The sequence below is a fragment of the Homarus americanus genome, unplaced genomic scaffold (genome assembly GCF_018991925.1).
Source record: "Homarus americanus isolate GMGI-L3 unplaced genomic scaffold, GMGI_Hamer_2.0 scaffold7504, whole genome shotgun sequence".
NCBI classification, from domain to species: domain Eukaryota; kingdom Metazoa; phylum Arthropoda; class Malacostraca; order Decapoda; family Nephropidae; genus Homarus; species Homarus americanus.
The window spans coordinates 19,294-45,633 of NW_024752810.1; the positions used below are offsets into that span (position 1 = coordinate 19,294).

General features: G+C 42.7%; 1 protein-coding gene across 6 annotated transcripts in view; it reads right to left on the minus strand.

The window, feature by feature from the left end:
• Positions 1 to 26,340, minus strand: part of LOC121855197 — a 242,033-nt gene that overhangs the window by 16,445 nt on the left and 199,248 nt on the right. For 4 of the 6 annotated variants that reach the window (XR_006086745.1, XR_006086744.1, XM_042350063.1 and 1 more), the window contains exons 19-26: positions 22,024 to 22,111; positions 21,346 to 21,366; positions 20,418 to 20,444; positions 18,742 to 18,812; positions 18,257 to 18,368; positions 17,784 to 17,847; positions 9,361 to 9,429; positions 3,991 to 4,195 (exon numbers count right to left, since the gene is read on the minus strand). Coding sequence is in view for 4 of the 6 variants with exons in the window: in XM_042350063.1 (XP_042205997.1) it covers positions 3,991 to 4,195; positions 9,361 to 9,429; positions 17,784 to 17,847; positions 18,257 to 18,368; positions 18,742 to 18,812; positions 20,418 to 20,444; positions 21,346 to 21,366; positions 22,024 to 22,111 (657 nt within the window). In the remaining 2 variants the exon portion in view is untranslated. Of the gene's footprint in view, positions 1 to 3,990; positions 4,196 to 9,360; positions 9,430 to 12,215; positions 12,220 to 17,778; positions 17,848 to 18,256; positions 18,369 to 18,741; positions 18,813 to 20,417; positions 20,445 to 21,345; positions 21,367 to 22,023; positions 22,112 to 26,340 lie in introns of all 6 variants that reach the window. The other 2 variants (XM_042350064.1, XM_042350065.1) reach the window with 2 other exon arrangements.

Below are 26,340 nucleotides of genomic sequence, written 5' to 3' on the forward strand. Positions count from 1 at the left end.
AATGCTAGCTTAACCTAATGTAACCTAACCTATTCTAACCTAATGCTAATCTAACCGAAGTACAGGACTAATCTAACCTAATGCTCTTCTAAACTAACACTAACCTACCCTAGTATAACCTAAACTGACTTACCAAAACACAACCTAAAGCTAACCTGGTCTAATTTTAATATAACACCCCAGGTAGCATTAGGGTGTTTCATCATCAGGTGAATTAAGCTGGGAACTGTTCATCCGGTGATCCAAACAACTGACTGACATAAATCATTTATCTTTAAATACATAACTATATTATTAGGATGATCTTTGAGGATCATTCACCACAAATACAGCAGACGATGCCAAGTTATTTTGGGAAATCAAGTACCAAGCAGACTGTGAAGAGCTGCAGAAGGACCACTGTGAGCTCCAAGAATGGTCGAAGAAATGGCTGCTGAGATTCAATGTCATGAAGTGTAAGAGGATGCACCTGGGGCGTACCATCGATAAGGAGGAGTATCACATGTCCCAAAAGGATGAAGAAACCGCACTATTTGAGACTGAATGTGAGAAGGAGCCTAGGTGTGTATGTTGACAATGAGCTAAAGTTCTCGGGCCATTGCGAGAAGAGGGTAAATCAGGCAAATAAATTATTAGGTCTTATAAGAAGGTCGTTCAGATATCTAGACGGTCCGTCCCTTGTAACGATCTTCAAGAGTGAAGTGCTTCCCCATCTGGAGTAATGTCACCCCGTCTGGTCCCCGAGATATACTAGGGACTGTCAGTTGATTAAAAATGTTCAAAGGAGGGCCACCAGACTGGTGCCTGCACTTCGGCACCTTAGCTACCCTGAGAGATTGGAGCGCCTGAACTTGCCTAGCTTATACTACAGACGGGCAAGGGGGGACCTAGTTGAGGTGTATAAGCATCTTAAGGGGCACTACTCAGTGTCCTTACCTGGAGCTGGCAGACTCTCGCTCCACAAGGGGTCACAGCTCAAGGCTGAAGAAGCTGCAGGTCCAGAAAACTGTGAGGGCAAACTTTTTCGGAGTGAGATTTGTGAACTCTTAGAACAATCTGCAATAAGGTGTTGTGACGGCACCAAGTGTGAGCTCTTTCAAGACCAGACTTGACCAACACTGGAACAGGTTCAAGTATATTCAGGAGCCGGTGCATGCCCAGCACTTGCCAACAGTGCGTAACAGAGACGTGACCGATCACCCAAGCGGCTGACGAGCCAATCAGTGGTGAAGAGGATAAAAGTAAAATTAAAAAAGTAAAGTAAAGTGAGGATTCCTCACGAGTAGAACTCACATAAAACGATCTTGAATACAGCCAATTGTCTCAAATGTGATGAATGTCATGGAAGAGGAGATGAAGGATGAAGATATGGCATTTTTGGTGGCAACTGTAGAAGCAGCATCAACGATTTTAAGTTTTTAGGAATTACAGGAAGTCAGTTTTTCAGTTAATGAGACCTCTGGGCAATTCCTTTACTCATCAGATTATACCGAAATTCCCCTACAAATCATAGGACACAATGAATTTTACTCCCTTAATAATATGTAAGATATAGAAACATTATCAGTAACTGGCATTGAAGTAGCTTGTCAAGGATATGTGGTGGGGAAGAATCTTAAGGTACGGGTACTTACTTATCTGTCACCATCATGATCATCTGCAGGTGCGGATCCAAGGGGGTTCCTAGGGGTCCGAACCCCAACCCCCCTTTTCATCAGAAAATTCCAATACTTTTTCTTCAATGCAGTATTGTCAGGCATTTTTGTAAAGCAAAAAATTAGTAACTATTGAACTCAGAATATTTCCTAGTATCAAGTGCACAAGGCTTCAAAATGGCCTGAAAATGCCCATGATAATGGTCAGTACTTCTGTAGTTTGTCCAAGAGGTACGTTTTTATATACACAATTCTTATAAATGTGTACATAAATAACTAAAATTTATTAAAATCACACACACTAATTATGTTTAATGCACAATATTGATCAAACAGATGTGTCAAATTCCGTGAACCTTGTAACAGTACAAGTGTCCAACTCATGATTGATGCAGTACTTCACATAAGGCTGGTACATGGATGTGCAAAGTAGGAAAGGATTACATAAGATTAAGAAAGACAAAATGATATACAGTATAGGTTATAATATACAGCAGTGTACAACGTTGGTGTGGTAAGGAAAAACATGAGTTCAGAACACTGTAAAGGTGATTAAAAAGCCAGTTAGTTTAACCTTTCCTGCCTATCGTATTCCAACTGTTGAAATCAATTATCTTGTTTTCCTGTGGCAGATCAATCTATAATCTTTATCATGCCAATATAATATGGCTACTCCAGAATAAGAGTTTCATTTCTCATTCATATCTCCAGTGAACAAAACCAATTACAGGCAGTCCCCGGGTTACATATGAGTTTTGTTCCTATGGACGTTTTTAAGTCGAAAATGTTTATAATCCCACTATATCATAGCCTAAGTCTTTATGTACATAAAAAATCACTTAATTAAAGAGAACAGAAGAAATAGAACGACAAAATACAGAAAATTAAAGTAAAAAATAAGTCACCAGGTAAAGGTAGCAGACAGCTATCAAACAGGAAGGTACTACTGCCTGAGAAGATATTGGAAGCACAGTGTTTGTTGTCTAATGTGCCTAGGTGGGATAATCCCCGCAAAAAAAAAAATTATATATATATATATATATATATATATATATATATATATATATATATATATATATATATATATATATAGCTCGTTCAACTTTATGGGATCTCGTTCAGATCGTGGTGTTAAGTAAGTCGGACATTCCTAAGTCAGAACCCCCTGTGCAGCATTTCTCTCTCCACGTGTCTTCACATACATCAGATCATATCAACAGAATTACAACATAAACTTTGTGGTCTTTACTCAGATGGTATTTCAGTGTAGTAACAGTAGTCCCCTTCATCAGCTTCATAATTTCAAGAAGTTATAATAAATTACAGTATTATCAGCATTAAGGCATTACTATACATATGAGAAAAAATACACTTCATGCAAAACTAACAATACCCAACCAACTTACACCATGCCAGAGTAAACTTACTGTAACATGCACACACTAAAAGCTCCTGTGTTTTTCAGCTGTATGTCATATACTGTATATGTATGCTCAATTCCACATTCAAATTCAGTTCAACAAAATTTAACTTATGAAATATGAATAAATTTAACTTATAATAATGACCACATGGATCTACTGTAGTTAAATACAAAATAAGTTTACTTATATCCAAACTATTAGTACCGTATTGAAGAATTCTATTCTAAGAGCCAGTGAATACAGTGCATATCCAATAGCTTAAAAGGCGAACAGGGTCCGACTAATTACCCAAATGTACCCAAATGTAGCCAAATATAGCCGGAATGAAGTCAAATAATGGTCCTAGATGAATAAATCGGACCGCCAATCACTTCTCGACTAGTATTTGGTGTCAGAAAGTCACAAAAAAGTGGAAAACATAATTTAATCTGAGTTAATAGATCGAGTGCATGTACCTAACCTAACCTAATCTAATCTAACCTAACCTAACCTAACCTAACCTAACCTAACCTAACCTAACCTAACCTAACCTAACCTAACCTAACCTAACCTAACCTAACCTAACTCAGATTAAATTAAGTTTACCAATTTTTTTTTACTTTATGACACCAAATAATAATCGAGAAGTGATTCACAGTCCGAATTATGCTTGTACGACCATCATTTGACTTCATTGCGGCTACATTTGGGTAATTAGTCGGACCGAGGCGAACATGCTCAGAGAACATCCTTCGAGCAGATATAAATAACACATACAGAACATGACACAACATTCCCCTTAAACAAAGCATTCCCAGATCATGGCAAGAATTCCCAATTTCCTTTCACGAGACACAAGAAATACACTACACTACTGGTGCAGGTAACGGTTACATAACTATCAATACACCAAACATGTTCTTGGTACTCACGTAAAGTTATCAGTGTGTCTTCGGCGCTCAATGTCTTCCAATTCCGCCAGGTATTTCTTACGTCTCTCGTTCTCGTAGACTTTCTTCATGTGTTCCTCCTGACGGCGCGCCAACTCCTCCTCAGGGATGGCTTCCTTCTGTTCAATCCTTACAGGAGTCCGATAGTGGATGTTCACTTCTCCTGACTCATACTTATATGGTGATTCTGTAAAGTTCCTTGTTGTCAATAATCTGATTTTGGCAGTGGTGCAAGAATCATATACTACTGTACTGTAGTATGTTTGGTTTATTCATTGACTATAAATTTATATTGAGTGAGATACAAAACAACATTACACATTACTGTACGTTATTATTACGTTATATTATTCATTTGAGAAGTATGATACTATATTCCACGTTTTAATTGATTCAAACAGTATGTATTTATATCACAAAGTTTTATTTACACTTGTAAAACATAAAAGGTTTGCAAAATGCAAAATTGCATTTCAAAAATTATTCAAACAATATCAATAAAAATACAAAAACTTTAACTTAGAAAAACCAGGGTAATTTATAAGGAAACTGTCACTACCAGTTGTTTGATTTAGTTCAGTTTTAACGCAAATGTTCTGATCATTATAGAAAGTATTTTAAAAGAGGCGACAATAAGGTGAAAAACTGATCATGTGACACTAAAATGAGGTCTCTACGTGGTGTGTACGTGAAGAAATTAATTAATTAATTACCGTAAACACTCCTCCGAAAAGTATGCCGAGTCACCACGTGCCGTCTGTTCACAAACGACCAGCTAGGGCCAAGAGTACTGTCACGTCCACAAAAAACTAAATTACACTATGACGCTTTAACAAAGTTGTTTTCATTGGTACCTTTGGCTTGGAAATTAGGTAAGGTTAGGTAGGTTTCTTTGGTTGGTTAAATCAGGTTCTATTAGGTTCTAGTAAATGTCGTCTCTTTTAAAATGCTTACATTAATGATTAAAACATTTGTGGAAAAAAATAACAAAATCGAACCACTGTTTCTGGTCGTAGCGGTTTTCTCATACATCACCCAAAACAAGAAGTAGGTAAAAACAGTGTAGAGCAGAGACAACACCAGTGAGAACTACAGCCATGCACGCAGTATAATTGGGTAAATATACTTACTGTTTTTACCTAGAAATATTACAGACATGAAATAAAAGACATTAGAGAGTTAGCCAAGGACAAGTTTGTAAAGTAGTTAGTAGCCATCACCAGGAGAGACAATGCATTAATAACGGAGGTGAATACGTGTACAGTACAAGTAATGTACGGAGTACCTCGTATTAAAGGCATTACACCGAGTATGCCTCGCCAGCCACCAAAAGTAGAAGCCACAAGGAACTACCCCACACTACGGCGCTATTCAAGACTCCCCCAAACACGAGGAGTGAGTGAGCCACTGAATGCGTTGCTCTACCCAGAGCAGAGAGGAGCACTACAACCACCAACTGTCAAGAACCACTAAACGTGAAACAGAAGCGTGCTGGGGTCTGAAGGCTGGTAAGGGAGGAGGGTTATGGTACATGTTTTGGTTTGGGTTATTTTAAGAGCATTAAGAAGAGGTAAAGGTGACTAAGGCCGACTTGTTTAGTATAACCGAGGTTAAATGCAGCAAGTAGATATACATACTATCAAGAAGTAAATAATTACAAGTTATGTTTAAAATCCTTCCGGCGATGGTGAAGGCAGCCGGCAACCGTGTGAGGAGAGCGAGCCAAGTACTTAATTTGAGCCTAAGTGGTTTCATCCAAAGTAAACATTTCGAAAACGAAACTATTTGAAGCTCATGCATGATCTTACCAGGAATCAAACTAATGTTTCGATCTCTTACAGCAAATTTTAAAATAATAAGCACAGTTAACGAGGAAATAGAACCGAAGTGTTAGCACCAGCTGCGTGGAAATGTTACAAGGTTAAAAACTTAAAAAAAAAAAAATCAAAGGTGGTCTCGCCGCCATGGACGCAGACACTATTTATAACTAGCTTGACGCCACGCCCGGGGCAGAGAGAACTTGGATAAGTTTCCGAGTGAGAGAACTCAAAAAGAGAATTTATTGCTCCTGGGATGCGCTCTGGTACATGAGTTAATGAATACTGTATCAGCGACCTTCATATGAAATGTATGCGAAATAACAGCCTCAAACATTATTCACAACTACTGAACAGCGCTGAATGACGAGCTAAGTATACGTGATACAACTCACTTGTTGCTACACATTGCATATAATGTTATCTTTACTATTCACAATATTTCATCATTTACACTTACGCTCAAGAATGAACTTTGAGTGTAGTGAGGAGGGCTTAGGAAAGTGAAGGCAACTGAGTTCCTCATATGACAAATAAGTACAATATCCAGTGTACCTCGCATTACAATCTAATTTAAAGTTCCACATCAATTACAAAATACTTGAAACAAAAATTCTTCTTTTTTGCAGCCATATACAGTATAGATGACTGAAATACTCAAAGCGAGTCAGACGCACATTCACGCGCCTAATTAGGAGAATAACAGCTTATCACTGTCATTTTCAACATTATACAGTACCTTATTGGTCGAGCTGTAACTACAAGTATAAAAATATGACTACCCTTCAGAGTTCATTTAGTACGTTACTCGACCGTTAAAGTGTTAAGCAACTCTTAAGCCCCTATATTCAGAATACCGGCGGCGTCACCCCAGCGCTTCTTTCTCACCAACCCGAAATAGTGTTGGTTGAGGGACGCGCACAAGTGGCATCCCTTAGTTGTGGTGGTGTGATGGTAGAGGCTTCTACCCAACCATACCTGGTGGTGGTAAAGGTTGCCACCACCACTATGGTGATAATCCACTTGCATAAATTCTCACGTAGCATATAATATTACCTTATCCATTCCAACATACCCGAAGAAATCTGATTATAATGGTCAAAGTAACTATTATTAATTATAATAGTTATTATTATTATTTGTTCTGGCATCCCTCGCCACGTGCGTAAGACGCGCATGAACCGGAAGACATTATGTAGAGTAGTATCTCGTGGTCGTGGATGTCACAGATCAAGTAAAAATTAAGCAACGTGGACAACCCTCAGCCGTAGGTATGCAGTGTTTTGTCAAGACGTCTTAATTCAAAGAATTTGAGCGCAAGGACACCAGATGTCTACCCACTTGTCGTCATGGAAGCACGGTATAATACCCTCGAATTCGGGGAATGTGAACATAAGAATACCTACGTGTGTGGAGGAGTTCACTATCAACACCTCTAGGCTACCTTGCGGTGTTTGCCAAACATATCGGGATCGTAGGTGTGTTTAAGAGGAATTGGCACAACAAACCAATCGGCAATTTATACCGTCAAGTACTTTCTCTTTTATTATTTTTGTCAATGTTTTAAGTATAGCAATTATCGTACTTTATATTTCTTTTCTTCATTTATTATACATTTAATGAGCTAATCTGTGGCCTTCGTTATAATCAATGTTAATCTACTACGTACATTTATACTAACATATTACACTACCATGGATTTCGTGGAACATTTCTAGACAAATTTATATCACAGGAAGGGGAGGCAGCGGCTCAACGACACGGCGGCGCGCGCGACAGACAGCGTGACCAACCCCCTCCACCCTCATCTGTTTCTTGGAATTTTCTACAAATGGAACATTTATTTTAAATGTGTTTACGTACATATGGGCAGTTTACCTAATAAAGATATAATCGTACTTCAACACCGGGGAAAAAATCGTATTTACTGCATGACTGCCTCTCGTTATGTGAATTTACATCAATCAACTCCTCGGGCGAAAATATATTAAATTAAGAGCAGTAATGTAGTTCTGGGGCGAAAAACTTGACTCAAAAGAATAGTTGAAATTCAGATAAAATATCTCGGCGAAGGATATCTTCCTAAACATAAAATCAACAAAATAAATATAAATATATTGTATGTACAGTAGCTAAAACACCTATCTGTTCAGGTGGGGGTCGACATGCTCCGAAATTTTACGTGTGACTAGTGACAGCCATCATATACCAAAACTTTTCGTCCATGGTCTCAAACTGTTTCCCACAAAGTATGTACAGATAGTGGTTTTAGCTACTTTACATCTTACAGGATGAGAAGGAGAGAGAAAGAGAGAGAGCGAGAGAAAGAGAAGGCAGTTAGTTACCGGCATTTTTTTATGTGCAGGCGTTTAATATTATGCAGGACTCGACCGAATGGCAGAATAATTGTTAAAAGAGAAGAAGATTGTTATATTCACATTTGAGTTACAACTTAATACTGGCAACCCATTATTTACACTGGCCGCAGCAGGAGGAGGAGGATCTGCAATATAGACTAGGCTCTGCTACCTCAACAATATAGACTAGGCTCTGCTACCTCAACAATATAGACTAGGCTCTGCTACCTCAACAACTAGGAACTAAGAGAAAGCTAGTTAATATGACCTAGTTATACACATACTTAGTGTAAAAGAGCTAGCTGGTGTAACTAAATCTAGACAATAATACCTCATTTTCTTGATACAGTAAAAACTTAATACTAGGCTAAATGTGATGTGATAAAAGTCCCATAGGCTGCGGCACTGACTACCCGTTAGGGACTGTGGGAACCGCACACTATACTCACAAGCAGCATGGCCGGTACTGCTATCTACCGCATTCACGTCTCCAAGTTGTAAACATAGGTACTCTTTTACAGCCGAGTGAACTGGGAGAGCCCAAGAATCGAACTACCCACCCCTGGAACAGATGAGCTCTGTATTCACTCGACCACCGCGCTTCAGTTGAGAGGAACCAATTATTATTGTGTGTATCCTAATTAGTTCAGGCAGAGTTGTGTAATGTAACTATAACCATTCTATAACTGATACCAACATAACTTAGCTTTCCTTTGCTATTTGAAACCTTAACTAACTTGGGAACTAAGTGTTCTCTTTCATATATATATATATATATATATATATATATATATATATATATATATATATATATATATATATATATATATATATATATATATATATATATATTACGTCGTGTCTTAGTTCAAAGTTACGTAAAACACCTAATATTTACTGTACGTCTCCTAATTCTGAGTTACGTGATACACCTAGTATTTACGCATCCTAATTAGCGTGCCCGACTGTACATTGCAGATCACACTAGCCATATTGCAAAACTGAAGAGGGCCTGATTATACTAATGGCAGATCACATGAGCGATACAGCAGATGTTTTAGTGAGTCTGACTATACTCATTGAAAATTAGACAAGTCATATTGCAGATCACACTAGCCATGTTGCAGATATTTTAGTGGGCGTGTTGCAGGAGGTAGGTGACCAACGCTCGTGTTTACCTGGGCGGGCGGGGGGTGCCTGATGCCCTCCCGACAGGTAGGGGAACGGGAGAGGACCCACCACCGGCTCTGGGCGAGATGACCACACGGTAAGGGGTGACAAAGTGACGTAGAAAGGGAGGGCAAGAAGTGGGAGGGACGACAGTGACGTGAAAAGAAGGGAGTCGTGAAAAGGGAGGAAAGTACAAAGTGATGTGACAAGGCAGAGGGGTGACAGGGGCGTGAAAGGGGAGGGAAGTGAATGATGTGAGAGGGGTGGGCAAAAGGGAGGGTTGGCAAAAGGGAGAGGTAGCGTGGAAAGGAAGAGAGGGTGACAAACTGACAAAAAAAGGTGACTAGAAAATGTGTGGGTGAATAAAAGGAAAAGAAGGGTGAAAATTAAATGAACACAAGATACAAGAAAAGGGTGATAATGCAAGAGACAAAACCTATTAAGAGAAAAGGAAGTGAAATGTAAAGAAGAGAATGAAAAAAGAAGAAGAATGGGTGTAAAACGGTAGAAGGAAGAAAAAAAAGAATGAATGAAAAAAGATGGAAGAGAAGGACATAGGAGAGATTAAAAAATACAAAACGATAAAAGAGAGTGCAAAGAACATAGGAATAATGTTATGGTGAATGTATGGAATATAAGAATAGAATAATAATGGGAATGATACAACAGGAACAGAATGGTTATGGGATAACAGGTGTATAATGGGTTTAATGGGATAGAATACACATGTACAGGAAATAAGTATCTCAGGTAGAGTGTAAACAGAGGCTCTGATAACACAAGGGGTGGGTTAAACCTCCAACTGACTGCAACAACGAGTGAGTGATTGAGTCATGTAATTTATACCACCAAAAATAACATGTATATTAGACGAGTAATTTAAACCTAGCAATGCACAAGAAATAGTCATTGGCATGTTTATATATATTTTTTTGTAGTTTTTAAACATTAATATTAAGATACAATAATATGGAAAGAATTTAGCATGCACATTAATTTGTTTTCTCTTATTATATATATATTTTATATATATATATATATGATGGATGGAATAACACGAGATTTAGATGTTTATTTTAATAGGTGATGAGATAATGGGTTATAGGGAGACACCTTGAAGAAAGAGAGGAAAATGAGGGAGATCTTGACTCATGAGGCAGCAGGTGTGAGGGAGAGAACAACATCTGCTCACAGCCTCCAGTCCAAGATCTTACACGAGAGGCAATACTACAAAAAGAGTCTTGAAATGGCATGTCATAAATAAAGACCCAATTGGAAGGGAAGACTGAAGACCGCCACCAGAGAAGAAACGAGTCGGGTCATTCCAGACTTAAGCCGTGAAATAAAAAACTCGAGCACCTTTCCAGGAGACGGCCTTGCTGCTGTAGCTCTGGTCCCTCCCTTGACTGTGGGAGTGATGGTGGGAGTGATGGTGTGGTCGTGTGTATTGGGAGCAGGTGTGGGAGTAGGAGTATGGCTGAGAGTATGTGTGGTGGTCGGCTGAAGAACTTTTGGCGGGCAGTGGTGGTGGCTGGTGGTGGCCGCGGGAGTGGTTGTGGTGGTGGCGGAGGGTGTAACAGTGGGTGCCATGCTGGGAGGCTGGGGGCGGGGTGTTGTGGGTCATGGCGCGAGTTACACGATGAGGCCGCTCCAGAGATTGTGTCCAATTCGGTCCATGAATCTGGCTGTAGGACCTGGGCGAGGATGTCCCGTAGGATTCAGGTGGGATGTAGCGGGACTTTGGGCGGTGGGCGTCTGGATTATAGTGGGCAGAATGGCGGGAGAAGGTAGCAAACGATCCGGGCGGTGGATGGACAGTGATGGGCGGGGGACACACTGGTTCAGGCACCTGTAAAGCTCGCTGTTTGTGGGCGGCGCGAGTGTACCCCGGCGAGGGTGTAGGCGTCGAGGTTAAGAGAGGCTGTGGGTTGCCGCGTGACAGGCGCTGAGGCTTTTGTGGTCCCATGAGGGGTGGAGGCGGCCGGGGCGGCACAAGAGGAGCCATGGTCGCCAACTCATTGACTGACGGAGCTGAGGTGTACATCTGACCGATGATAGACACTCCTGACCCGTAGTGTTGTTTCTTACTCTCCAGACGGTCAACTGAAGCCTCCACGTTGCCTGTGTATACTCGTCGTAAAACAGCCTTCTCTACTGAGTCCCGGCGAGCCAGCCTCTCTATAGTGTTGGGTTCACTGAAGGCCGGTGAGCGAGCAGCTAGTGACTGAAGGGTTGATGTTAACTTAGATTTAGGTAAGTACTCATCACGGGTGGGCTGCCAGCGGTCAGGGCTGCGGGAGCGCCTCGGTGCTTCATATCTGGCCCTGATGTATTGCACGTCGCCCGCCTCTTGGCCACGAACAACTGTCTTGCCTGTGGGAGTAACACGTGACAGGGGGCCGTTCACATCTGGCAGGGATTTAGCGCGTCGTCTGACATCCTCGGGGCTTTCGTAGCGGTTTCTAAGGCGGCTGACATCACCAGTCTTGACGTGGTAGAGGTAGGAGCGGGAACGTGATGTAGCATCCCCTTGTTCTTTCTTGTCCCGAGAGGAGTCAGCGAGGCGCTGCACCGACGACCCACTAACGGGGTTGGTTTTGTCATAGATCCTCCACGCTTGAGAGGCAACATCTGCTTTACTTGTTAAGTTCACAGATGAAACGGATCTCTCTGGCAGGTAGCTAGGTGACAGTAATTTACTCTGAGACTGTTGCTTCAATCGGGAAGGAAGAGTGGCGTAGTGAGGTACCTCGTCCACGTTCAGTCGACTGCCTCGTGAAGAATGGCGCTCAGACGACCTCGAGTTACGACGTGCTCGCTTCTCAAAGAACTTCACCTTCCCGGCCACATCTTTGTGGACAACTGTTCTGACTGACACTTCAGAGTCACTAGTCTCAGGGTCACTCACTGGCTCAGGTGGGAGGCTATGACTGCGGCCAGACCGACCAGGCTTCTGTACTACCAGAAGAAACTGGTCGCCAGAATTTAGCGAGTTTGGCTCAGACGAATCCGAGATGTCCAGTGAGTAACAGGTGCGTGGGGAAGACCGCGACAGACTCTCAGGACTGACGGACAATGGGACGTCGGGAACTTGTAGGCTGTCTAGCGCTCCTGAGGTCGTCTCCAGGCTTCGTCCTGACCTCTGCTCCAGCACCTTCTCCTGAAGTTCAATTGACAGTTGCTTTGATAGTTGGCGTCGCTCATCTTCTACTTGGCCGAGACTGTGAGCTTTTCTGGTGGGCCTGGGAGGAGATGCAGATCTCGCAGGGGACCGCTGAGAAGGTTCTGATGGAGGACGGACATGGAGCGTGCGCAGTTTATCAGCGAGAACACGTCCAGTTTCCGCCACATCTACGCTATATTTAGACAACTCTCGATGACTTCTGTTCTGTGCTCGGTCTCTGCTCACCTGTTTCCTCTCCCGCCATGAGCGAATACTCTGCATTGACCCGTAGATTTCTGTGAGATGGTCACGGAAGGCGTTCACTTGCTCTAGACTGAGGCTAGTCCACAAGCCACGGGCTCTCATACTCGAATCTTCTCGTGAAAGACTCAGACTAGAGCCACGCCTGTGATGACGCTCAGGACTCTGGTACATTTGAGAAAGATCACGCACCGAGGATCCTCGCCACAGGCCGCGGTATGTGTCCTTGTTGTTCTCCAGCTCACGGCGTCGCTTCTGTGTTACCTCAGAGGTGTTGTCTGTGGTCGTGGCAAACTTCTCGCACAGCTCCGGAACACTCACATCTCGTCCCCGTAACCTGCAGTCACCAGACCACTTTTTGTCCGGCGTCACCTTGTACAAGAATTCACGCTCCTTCTGTGCAACATTGAGTTCCTTCAGCAAAACGCTGTATTCAAGGGCCTTCCGTTCCTTCTCTCTCATGCCCTTCCATGTCTCAAAGTCTATAATCTCATATGCACGATTCTGAACATCTGAGAGTTCAACGCTGCTCACAGAACGCTCAAGGCGGTGAACTCTGTCAAGAGATGTAAACAAACGCCGCAGCTGTGAGATTCGAGCATTTCGAGGTGCAGCATTTCTCAGTTCTAAAATGTACTGACGATAGCGATGTGGGTGGGAGTGTGGTGACGGTGTGAGTACGTCAAGACTCCTGCTGCGCCGCGTCCCGGCAGACCAGACCTCCGCTGGTATGTCCCTGAAACTACTGCTCACCTGCTTCACTAACTGAAGAGAACGGAGAGGTGATGTGCTCCGTGAGGGGCTGCGTGACTGGCGGCCCCCTACAGGCTCTCCTCGGGTCAAAGCCTCCCACTTGTTCCGCTGTTCGTTGAAAGACGTCGATATCCGGGAGCGACGGAGCGGAGCAGAATGAGGTCGTGGCTGTGGCTCTGATTTTTTCCTTTGTCGACGGTCACGATCTTCAACCATCTTCTTCTCTGGTGTTGGTGAGGAGGACAGGTCAAGCATACTGGAGTATCCAGTCTCATTGCTCTGTGTTGTGTCGAAACTCTCGCTCTGTTTCAACTTTTTATCATCACCAACATCGATGGAGACATCTGAGTATGGAGACCCTCGGTAGCGGCCGCTGTCTTTTCTGTTGACAGGGGACTTTCGGCTTGGTGTCTGAGGTTCTGGAGAGAAACAGCCACTTCGTCGCCTTCGACAGTTACTCTCAGCACTGCTGCTCCTGGGAACAGGACTAACACTCTCTGGCTGGTTATGCTGGAGTGACGGCCGCTTGATCTTGTTCATACTACTGACTGTGTGACGCATCACACTGTAGCGGCCGCTCTCGACTGATGTGTTGGACCACTTTCTCGTTGAATCAGCGCTCAATGACCTGTTGTGACCTCGATTGCTCACGGCTTCCTCGACTTCTTGTTTATGTGCCCAGGTTCTGTCAACAAGTCCTTCTCTCTGGGAAGATCTAAGTTGTAACCTGTCACGGATCTCAGACTGCCTGGTGGGGGAAGGAATCTTGGTGGGTGACGCAGCCCGGCGAGGGGGCGAATTCTCACGGTCCTGGATGGTGAATCGAGACTCAGACACAGTGCGCCGTCCCTTGAGGAAGTTCTCTCTGGCCTCCTGGGTTTGTTTTGCAGCTGAAAGTGTCCGTCCTAAAGAGTTTGTTCTTGCCGGCGAGGCACCGAGCTTCTCCCTAGATTTTGCCACTTTTTCGCGGTGCCAAGATGAGTACAAGGCACGAGTCTCACGGACACGCTCAGCAGAGGTGGAACGAGAACAAGGTACCGGCGGCCGATCCTTACTACTTTTTAAAAGTGATGGATGCCATTTTGAGGAAATTCGTCGAGGCGGCGATGGCGCCAACACCACCTTTGAGGGCGCCGTCCTCTTTTTGTCGCCAAAGGTGGGCATTGGAGGCTTTGCCGGCGGAGACATGGTCCTGGTGACGGTGCCGGAGGGGCTGAGATCGGAGAGGGAAGGATGGTGCAGACCCAGATCAAGGTCAGAATACACCACGTAGTAATCGTCTGTAAGAAGGGCATCATGAGGAGGCACACCTATTATTGTTCTCATAAACGTGCAGTAAAGAATCCTCGTGAGTGAACATCTTCTACACTGCTGTGCCACCTTTTGGACCGAAGCCGATTACGAGAGGAAGACAGACCGAGGGCTTGCTGTGTTTGTAGTAACTTGTGCTTGGAAAAGAGACTTGGCCATGAAGCTGTGGTGCACCAACGCTTCTACAGGCATTCCTCAGGTGCATATTTCTTGCCAACTGTACAACAACCGTGATGCTCCTTCGTGCACAAATTATCAATACTGGTGCAGGATAATGATGCTTCTGGGGACGTGTGTGTGTGTGTATATACAAAGGTCTCAGCCGGATTGAACTCCACCGCTGAATCGACGCGTGCATGCTCATGGGATGAGGCAGGGAGGGGATGAGGCAGGGAGGGGATGAGGCAGGTAGCAGGGAAAAAGGTGGTGCTGGTGTGAAGACGTGGCAGGGAGGTGGTGGTGCAGGGGTGAGGGTGTGGCAGGTAGCAGGGAAGAGGTGGTGCAGGAGTGACGGCGTGGTAGTGAGGTGGTGGAGCAGGGGTTAGGGTGTGGCAACGATCAAGGGGGAAGTGGTGCAGGGGTGAGGGTGTAACAGGGAGGAGGTGGTGCAGGGGTGAGGGTGTGGCAGGGAGGAGGTGGTGCAGGGGTGAGGGTGTGGCAGGGAGTGCAGGGGTGAGGTGTGTGGGGAGTTGGAGGTGCAGGTGTGAGGGTGTGACAATAAGCAAGGAGTAGGTGGTGCAAGGGGTGTGAGGGTGTGGCAGGAGGTGGTGGTGCAGGGGTGAGGGTGTGGCAGGGATCAAAGAGGTGGTGGTGGTGCAAGGAGGTGAAAGATACAGCAGTACTGAGTGAAACCAGGAGGCAGGCTAGAGAGAGAGAGAGATGGATAAAGTGGTATTGGAAAGGATAAGGATAGGAGTCTTAGGAAGGGTACGGAGCCATAGCGTGCGCATGCGGGTGTGTGGGGACGGGCGTGTGGGGACGGGCGTGTCAACGGGTTTATGGTTTGAGCGGGCGTGTAGGGTGGACTATTGGAATTGGCATGTGGGGGCGGGCACTTGATATGGGCGTGTGGGGCGGGTACGTGATATGGGCATGTAGGGGGCTTTTGAGATGGGCGTGTTGAGCAAGATTTTTATATGGGTGTGTAGGGCAGGCTATTGATATGGGCGTGTGGGCGAGCTTTTCATCTGGGCATATGGGGGATTGGCTTTTGGGAAGGGCGTGTAGAGACTAGCATGTAGGGGTGGACGTGTAGAGACGAGTATGTAGGGGCGGGCGTGTAGGGGCGGGCGTGTAGGGGCGGGCGTGTAGAGGCGGGCGTGTAGGGGAAGGCGTGTACAGTCTCACTACAGTGCTAACTTAAGAAAACTACACAAAGGAAACAAACTACAGTAACTATCCTTAAAATTAAAGGGACTAAGAATACCTTAAATAATAACTTAAGGGAAAAATACTTTCCATGCAAACTACTAAATACTGTCAAAGTAAGTCAAGATTTTCCTGCAAGCAAATATTTACCTCCTGAGAGTAAAATCAATAATAATAATAATAATAATAATAATAATAATAATAATAATAATAATAATAATAATAATAATAATAATAATAATACTTTTAGGGCAACAAAATAAATTTATCTTGAAACAACAATAAATTTAAAGTGTCAAAAATAAAATTAACCTCAAGAAAAAAACGGTAAAATAAATTTACCTAGATAGAAAAAGGTACAATTAATTTACCTAAAGAGAAAATGGTTAGAATTAAGGTGAAACTAAGGAAATCAACCGAAAGTAAAAGGAAGAAAATAGGCAAAACGTTTCTCCATCACCAGACTGGCCATGACCACGAGTGAGGCTTGCAACACCGAGCCGGATGTGCAACCTCAGAACAGACGTGCAACAAGGACAAAATATGCTACCCCTTAAGAGGACTGTAAGAACCAGACACCTCAACTGGCCGGACAAGCGACCCTCAAATAAACCATCAAGAAGACTTAGTTCTCAGGGACACGGCAACAGTAGTAGTAGTAGTAGTAGTAGTAGTAGTAGTAGTAGTAGTAGTAGTAGTAGTAGTAACGGTAGTAGTAGTGGTAGTAATAGTAACGATAGTAATGGTAGCAGTTGTAGTAACGGTAGTAGTAGTAGTAGTAACGGTAGTAGTAGTTATAGTGACAGTAGTAATGGTAGTAGTAGCAGTAGTAGTAATGGTGGTAGTAGTAGTAGTAATAGTAGTAGTAATGATAATAGTAGTAATGGTAATAGTAGTGGTAGTAATAGCAGTAGTAGAAATAATAGTAGTAGTAGAAATAACAGTAGTAGTAGTAGTGGTAGTAGTGGTGCAGATCAACACAAACACTCACACATGGGTCTCAGGACAAGTGTAGGAGGGAGTATACTCAACCCCTTCCCTCACAGCAGCTTTTACACACACACACACACACACCTCTATATCACCAACACACTGCAGGGTATACTTGGGCTTAACGTTAGCTGGTGGCAGGGAAGGGGGCCAGATACTCCACTGGTGCGAGGGAGAGGACTTAACACGGGGCAAAATAAAGGAAAAAAACAATAACAAACTAATAGAGAAATAGTGAGTGACCTTTTTTAGAGAGGTCTTGAAATCTCATGACACCAAACATCTTTTCAACAAAAAAAAAAAATAATAATAATGCAAAACAAAACAAGATTTATAAATACTAAATGGGCTACTCGTTCACATCAATTTCAGATAATTCTTTTAGTGTTCTCTCTATAAGATGATATAGTTTAGTAGCTACAAACTGTATAGACAAACATAATTCCTACATTCTTATGGTCAAAACAAAAACACATCAATCCACGTAAATTTGGTTAGACGAGTACCCACTTAGTTTCATCTTAAAGACACTGGCTTGAGATGCTATGTGAGGTTAAAACTCAATAGATGATTAAGTCACTTTACCTCTTGGCTTGGGTGGGTTGGCTTTCTGAAGACCAGTTAGTGGGATGTCACCTCCTCGCTGGATCTGTGAGGGAGAGTAGAACAGGCGAGTTAGTTGGCTGGCTGTATGAGGTTCAAGTCGGGTATTTTTAAAGGTTCAGATCTGACATTCACAGTGTTCAAATTCCTTATAAGGTATTTCAAAAGTTCAGATGGATATATGGGGTTCAATCCTATATTAAATGGCAAGTTAACACTGTAGATACTTACAATTATAAATACCAGAAACAAGTACTGTAAATCTGAAGCTTTCCAGGATAGGAGGCATACAAACATACTTGTAAAAGACATAAGCACAGTAAATTTGATATTTGTTATACAGTAAATGGTGGACCGGCTTTGTAAACTTCATATTTTACGATATAGAAGTCAACATTGTACAGTGTAAACAGATAACCTTGGTAAAATTTGAGATACAACAGAAGACGACTCACCTGACGATACACTTGGCTCGTCTTCCTGGGGTCGGGGGCCTGACGGCGGGCGTCCTCACGCTTCCTGAACACTAGGGTACTGTCGCTCTCGTATCCGGATTCCTTCAAAGCACTGTGTAAGAGATAGGAAATTTAGACGCTCCTTCAGGGCATTGTGTAAGGGGCTAGGACTCCTTCAGGGTAATATGTAAGGGGGTAAGACTCCTTCAGGGTAATATGTAAGGGGGTAGGACTCCTTCAGGGCACTGTGTAAGGGGTAGCACTCCTTCAGGGTACTATGAAAGTGTAGGACTCCTTCAGGGTAATGTGCAGTGACTCTTTCGGGTCATTGTATAAGGGGTAGGATTCCTTCAGGGCACTGTGCAAGGGGGTAGGACTCCTGCCTTGGGGACAAACTACACCATCCTCTGACACGGAAGAAACACGGAACAGACACTGACACTATTAACAGACACGGATAACACACAGACAGTCGGTATACTCACTGGGTCATGGACATCTTCTGTGAACTGTACCTATGGTTAACAGACACCGGTGGAGGCTCTTGTGTCTGTGTCTGTAAAAGAAGAGATCGTGAAACGTTAGTAAGACACGAATTTTTGCTCCCTGAGGCTCCCTGAGGCTCGTGGGAGGGAAGAGGGGATTCAGCTACATGTAAAAAGTCCCTGTACATGCCTGAGAGACTTCGAACACCTGAAACAAGTCTCCAATCAGATGAAAACGAGACTCCAATCAGGTACCTCATCTGGGTGGTTTGGTAGAGTGTTGAACAGGAGTGTACAGGGACTTTTGCTCGTGGCTGTACACATTTAACACGATTCATTCCTCACGATAAAAGTGTATATACGTAAGTCGCGTTGATTCGTATAGTGAGTTACATCATAAGGTGGCATTTACGTACAGTACACATATTTAGAGAAGGATCATGTGAAGATTAAACACCCTGGTTAATTTTAAGCTGAAAAAGGCTGAGGGGGGCTAATCTTCACGTGCTGTGTATAAAATAATATTTCCGGCATTTTTGGAAGCTGAAATGCGGGTCTTCGAGATTCAGGAATTAATTCTATGAAGAGACGAATACAAAACGTTCAATTACTGTAGTTATTTTGGGGGGTACAAGTATTGAAAACAATGAAGAACGTTGTTAAGTAAATACAGTATACAGTACTCTATGAACCGACCAAAACAAATGAAGAACGTTAAGTTGTTAATTAAATACACACTCATGACAAAAAACGCACAACTTAACAAATACTTCAAAGCCAACTAAACAGCCATAAGGGATAAGTCCACTTAGAAAACACATACACTTCAGCACTTGGATCTTAAGTAAGCTGGGCTGAGCAAACCTAACGTAGTAGTAACTTATATACTTATACAGGAAACTTATGCACTGTCATTATAAACTGCAAGAAGCGGGAAAATCACAAGATATTAACTAGTTACAGGTGTAAACTTAACATAAGACAGGGGTAGCTGGTTAGTAGTATTGTCGTAAGAGAAAACAGGGTTAAAACATTATAAAACATAAAACAATTATTATATAAATCTAGTGAATCAAATGAGAAAAAAACTTACCAATTGTTAGTAAGAAGAGATTTTAAAAATATTTGTTAGTGAGTTTAGTTATAGGGAAGACAATTGTTATAGTTACCGCGGGAAAGTATACAGAAAACGATAAGTGACAAAAAAAACAAAAAGGAAGACTATTGTAGAAAATATTGACTTGAGTTGTCTTGAAATTTCTAAGTAACATTCATGACAAAAGAAGACGAGACGATAATTAATATTAAAATATATATGTCACAATAGAAGACAATAATTATCTTTTGTTAATATGAAGAAAACAAATATCCGAATCATCAGGAGAGGAAGACAATTATTTTGCGTGTTATCTGAAGAAGACAAAAACAAAAGTACAAACAAAACCGGAAATGAAGATTTATATATATTTCTAGAAGACTATATCATACATGCACGTCCTGTAAACCATGTAAAGAAATAAATCCTCAATTACCAAGATGAGAAATATTGCAAAAGCCAAAATATAGAAAAAACCGTAAGTTTCTCTTGAGGTATTAAAAAAAATCGTAAGTTTCTGAGGGGGGAAAAATGAAGAAATGGAAGTAAAGTTACAAAATATGGTATATACAAAACCAACCTCAAGCTTTATGTCTGCCTCCGGATTCTGGGTCACATGGAAGAGAAGAAAATTGTGTGAACACGTTGATGGGGGTGGTGGTGGGTGGGTGGTGGTGGTGGTGATGATGGTGGTGATGATGATGATGATGATGATGATGATGATGATGATGGTGAATTATGATGATGGTAGTGGCGATGATGATAATGACTATGATGAGGTATGAGGAAGGAAGGAGAAATCTAAAAGGTATAGATGGTCCTCCTCTCCTTCCTCAATCTGCCCCTTACCTCAACTACCCCCCCCCACCACAAACCCTGGTACAGTATTTCTCACACACACACACACACACACACACTCTTATACTTTAGTTCAACTCTCGTGGTAGTCGTCCAGCCTTTGAACCTGCCTACTGTACCAAGACCCTTTACACCTATTTACTCCGTGTGGTCGTAAAACAGAGATCGCAATACACAATGGTCGTAGTACACAGTGGTCGTAGTACACAATGGTCGCAAAACAGTGGATTTAGAACAGTGGTCGTAATACAGAGAGTCAGTAACATATGTTGTGGTTGACAGACATTCCTCAGAGTAAAACACACAGTCTACAACAACACTTGCACACTACCCAACTCACAACAACAATAACAACAAACAAACGTGCACTCTAAAAGGTGATTCTCAGCTCACAAAAACCCTGAGAAGTAAAGGCCAGCGGATCACAGCTCCCTCGCAGGTCAAAACAAGATCGAAAGTAACAAAAGAAATTCACATTTCGTATAATAAAAAATTAATCTGAGTAGCAGCAAGGGAGTTAAAATCACGGCCATTCAATTCTCAAAAAAAAAATACTCCAAATATGATGAAAATTTGGCAATACACCAATTTAGAAGAATTTTCATGTTAATACTAAAATGCTGATAACTACTGTAGACCAATATACTTACAGGTGTTCTGGACTGTAAAAACTGCCAAAGTCAACGTGAAAGAAGAGGACAATTCACATCATGGAATTTTGCTTTTGTTAATTTTTTTTTCTTCACATTAATAAATACCAAATTATGTTACAGAGGCTTTTGATGGTTTGAATGACTTAGTTATATACTCTGACACACACATACATCAATTATCTCTCTCTTCTATAACAACAATGTAGATATGTTTACTTATATCGAGGTACAGTTAGTGTTTTGTTTATACCGTCTAGTTATCATCTTTGTTATTAGTTATCATTATTATTATTTAGTGAATTATATTACATGAATGTCGAATATGGATATTATTTAGCATCTTTGCAATAAGATATGAGCGTCAAAGCTAATATACTATTATTATTAAATTTATTACACTCCTGCATAAAAAAACCCGTTATGTTGCTAAAAGATCTTATCAACGGATTTAGTACATAATAGGATTATATTTTATGCATAGACTCATTATTGTTTTTCACTTCTTAAGATAAGGACGGTAGTGTGTGTGTTGATCTGGTTACTTACACACACACACACACACACACACACACACACACACACACACACACACACACACACACACACACACACACACACACACACACACACACACACACACACACACACACACACACACACACACATACACCTCACCTTCTTCAGCTCCTTCTCCGAGAGTGAGGAGTACCCAGGAACATAGTCTTCAATACGGCCAGGCTGGTGTACGTAGCGGTTGGAGTTCCTGAAGGAGAGATAATTAATGCTGGCGTTACTTGTTATGTCTTACACAAGTAGCAATTAAATAAAGAGATGGTTTGTGTTTTAACTTGAAATATACCTGTACTTACACCTGCAGTTGTACTTGTAATTACACCTGTACCTGTACGTAGACCTGTAGTTGTACTTGTAATTACACCTGTACCTGTACTTACACCTGTACCTGTACTTACACCTGTACCTGAGCTTACACCTGTACTTGTCGAGTAATCTGAATTAAAACGAAAAAAAATCACATATCGTTTGACCTCTCCCCTTAACCCTGACCCCCAACATCCCTTCCACAGAACCCCGCGCTCTCTCTCCTGATGTTTACTGTATAACTCTTTAATTCCTCTCAACAAAAATAATGCTATCTCTCACACCATCTCTCACACCATCTCTCACGCCATCTCTCATACCATCTCTCACACCATCTCTCACACCATGACAACTAACGCATCAATATGCTCGAATAATTATTCTAACAAGATTCAGGACAAGACGGGAGACCTGAGATTGGGAGGGGGTGAGGGAGAGGGGAGGGGGTGAGGGAGAGGGGGGGTGGGGGAGAGATAAAGAGTGAGAGTGTGAGAGGGAGAGTGAAAGGTAGAGAGTGAGAGAAAGAGACAGAGGGAGAGAGACAGGAATATCGTGTACCATCTGTCAGATCTGTACAGGGACTGTCAACCAGGACCACCTTAACTGCACCACCTGTCAGATTAAACCAATAAGCCAGTGAGAGTGGAGATGAGAACGTGGAGCATCTCCCAGCCTCCCGGAACACCTGAGGCACAGGTAGAAAGGCTAATTAAGCTTGTCCTCCCACCTGGCCCTGATGCCCCGCCCTCACCGCACCTGGCCTGGCGCTCACCTATGATTTGATTCCTGGGGGGTTAGGTTAGAGTCGAGTTAAGTTAGGTTACGTTAAGTTCCAGTTGGGTTAGGTTAAGTTAGATTAGATTAGGTTAGATTAGAGTCAATTTAAGTTAGGTTACGTTAAGTTCTAGTTGAGTTAGGTTAGGGTTGGGTTGGGTTAGGTTAGGTTAGACTAGGTTCTGCATAAGGGTGTTTAATCTTCAGGTAATCCATCATTTAACTCTCTTGCATTCTTCTCCTTAAAGCACAACACTAATACAAGGTAAACGAATGAAACTACCCAGTGACGTGTTTCTTGCCGGAGAGTTAAGGAGGAAAACATAACTCAGGGATGTAGGGAAGGAAATGCAACAGTCGAGTCTTCCGCCGTGACTCAATTACGGCCCTGTGTGTGTGTGTGTGTGTGTGTGTGTGTGTGTGTGTGTGTGTTAATATAACCTAAAAGTAATGACCAAACCATATTAGTTCCCAACAACCGCGCCATAATTTCATCAATCAGCTGGCCAGACCAAAACAATCTTGCAACAGCCGCCGATCCTTTGTTTACCTCAGTCAGCTGATGTCTGGCTCACTCGTGGTTGTTATGGCGACGACCAGCTGGGAGCGGGCGGGGAGGAGCAGGTGAGCGCGCTGGTCTGTACAAAATAAACACGACGAACCTAAACTTCCCTGTGTAGATTTTACCTCAACCGTAACTCAAGCACGCAACTGACTCTCATGTACACTAATACCCCAAAACAATAGGTGGGGGGGGGAGGTACTAGAATATTATGAATAAGGGAGGAAATAAATAGATTGATAATAAGTGGCAAATGTGAACGATGTTAATAAATGCTAAAGGAGGTGATAAAAACATCTGTACAGTAGAAGCATGAGTAAGAGTTATTCCCTACCACAAACACTGATGGTTGGATAGCGTCGGTGAGCACGTCGGGATAGAAGCTGTCGGAGATGAGAAGCCCGGATAGAAAACCGATGGCAGGGAGTAAGCCAAGCCTTAGACAGAAGAGAAAAGCGTCGGAATGAGAGCACTGAGAAATACAAAGCACACGAGAGGAAAGACGTGAGAAAGAGTGCAGGATAGAGAGACACCTGTAGGAGAGAAGAGGAGTTCGGCTGTCTGTGTACAGTGACACCGACGCCTCCTGACGCCGGGGTTAATTGGCTTTCAAACAATTAGTGGCCAGAGCGTGGGCGCCATGGCCTCCCCGACCCTCGCAGGACGGACCCTAGTGTAGGTGATGATGTTACCTTCAATGTTTCCATGGGAACTGAATCCTTGCCTAGATAAATACTGCTCTCTCACACACACACACAGTCTCTCTCTTTCCCTGGGTCCCGGGCAAACAGAAGGTGCGGTGTACAAGGGTATCTGTTGCCCAGGTAATACCCAGGTCCCATCTACCTGTCATCACCACCTCAGCTCACCTGCACCACCACATCCTCTCTCTCTCGTCTTGTGAGCCATTAAGTTAAAATCTATAGATCTTCATTGAATCAGCACAAGGATCACCTCAGGTTGTAAAAGAAAACTCGTAGATATTTTCCAACCAGTCATAATCATGGTGTTGGTTCTTCCTTAAAGCTAGGAGGAGGAGGAGGAGGAAGAGAAGGAGGAGGAGGAGAAGGAGGAGGAGGAGGAGGAGGAGGAGGAAGAAGAATCAAAGCTACAGACGAGACAGTGAGAGATGTTTATGGCCGGTGAACTCGGGTCTTCCTCACACATTATATGAGCCTGTGGTGTGAGGCAAAGGAGGCCAACCAGAGCCAATGTTTACAACAGAACCACACGCTTGGCCACCCTCCACCACCTACACTGCCAAGCAAGTTTAGATCACCTTTAGATTAGACACCCCAACCAACGCTAACCTAACCTAACGCTACCTGCAGGTTAGGTTAGATTAGAGTGGTTAATCCTCTGATGAAATAAACTGGGATGTCTAATTTTCATGTCATGTCTTTACCTTTAATAATATCAACCGTTTATCTGCTCGAGGAAGATTGAAACCGACTGAACACATCTGCAGGTGTAAATGACTGTGTGTAACGTACAGGTGTTATCTAAAGTTAATAGGTAGGTTTAAGACAACACCTTTAGGGTCTGAAATACATAAAGACAACAGCACGAAGGTAAATGTATCAGTCCATTACACTGTTAACTTGGGCTGGGATGGAGCTTGGTTAGGTTAGGTTAGCGTTAGGTTAGGTTAGCTTTAGCGTTAAGATGGATAATCTTAAGATTAAATAAACTAGGGTGGCTATTCTTCAGGTGATCCATATATTGTTTACATTGTCTGGTATAAACACACCTTCTCATTTACAAGCCAATTCAGAGCTCACGAGATATTTGTTTACAATGGAATAACCAATCACTTACACAACCAGTCATTACCATCGTGTAGGTCGTTAAGTCCAAGGATAATTACTTAATCATTTGACTTGGGAAGGTGAGGGTCATTTAGCCTGAGGAGGGAGAGTAGGGAGGTAGGGAGGTCAGTGGGGCTCCGTGGGTGGTCAGTGGGACGTCAACGCCTTGTGTAGGATGACTTAACCTCTCGGGCACGATGACTTTACCTCTCGAGTACGATGGCTTAACCTCTTGAGTACGATAACTTAGCCCCGTAAATAAGATGCATCAACCCCTTTAATACGAACGAACGAACGGACGGACGGACGGACGGAACTACAAAATTTACACTCAAATTATCGCCGTTGGCAATAAGAAATTAATATTCACCGTATTTTTCCCATGACGGACTTTATCACTCTCACCTATACTGAATTTCTACGTTGTTAATCCTGGGAGACAAAAAAAAAGGCCAGGTTCCCATAGCGAGCTTCATGCCGTGTTTAAGATCATAATAGCGTAGGTAATGGCCCTTAAAATAACCCTAAATGTGGGCCTCTCTCTCTCTCTCTCTCTCTCTCTCTCTCTCTCTCTCTCTCTCTCCTTTCCCTTAGGACCAAAGTTTTTAAAATCTACCTTAAATATTTTGGTAATTTTAGGGTTAATAATTATTTGCAGTTAATTTTCGGTAGTGACCATTACTAATACGTATAAATCCCTAGCAACACACGTTAATCCCTGGCAACACACGTTAATCCCTGGCAACACACGTTAATCCCTAGCAACACACGTTAATCCCTAGCAACACACGTTAATTCCTGGCAATAAACGTTAATCCCTAGCAACATACGTTAATTACATAATAATTTAATCCTTGACAATACTTTCACTAAAACGTTAATCTCCCAGGTAACAGAACGTAACACCAGGTAACAGAAACACCAACTCGTTACACTGCGGTCGTCAATCTCGTCACCATCCACCATAAC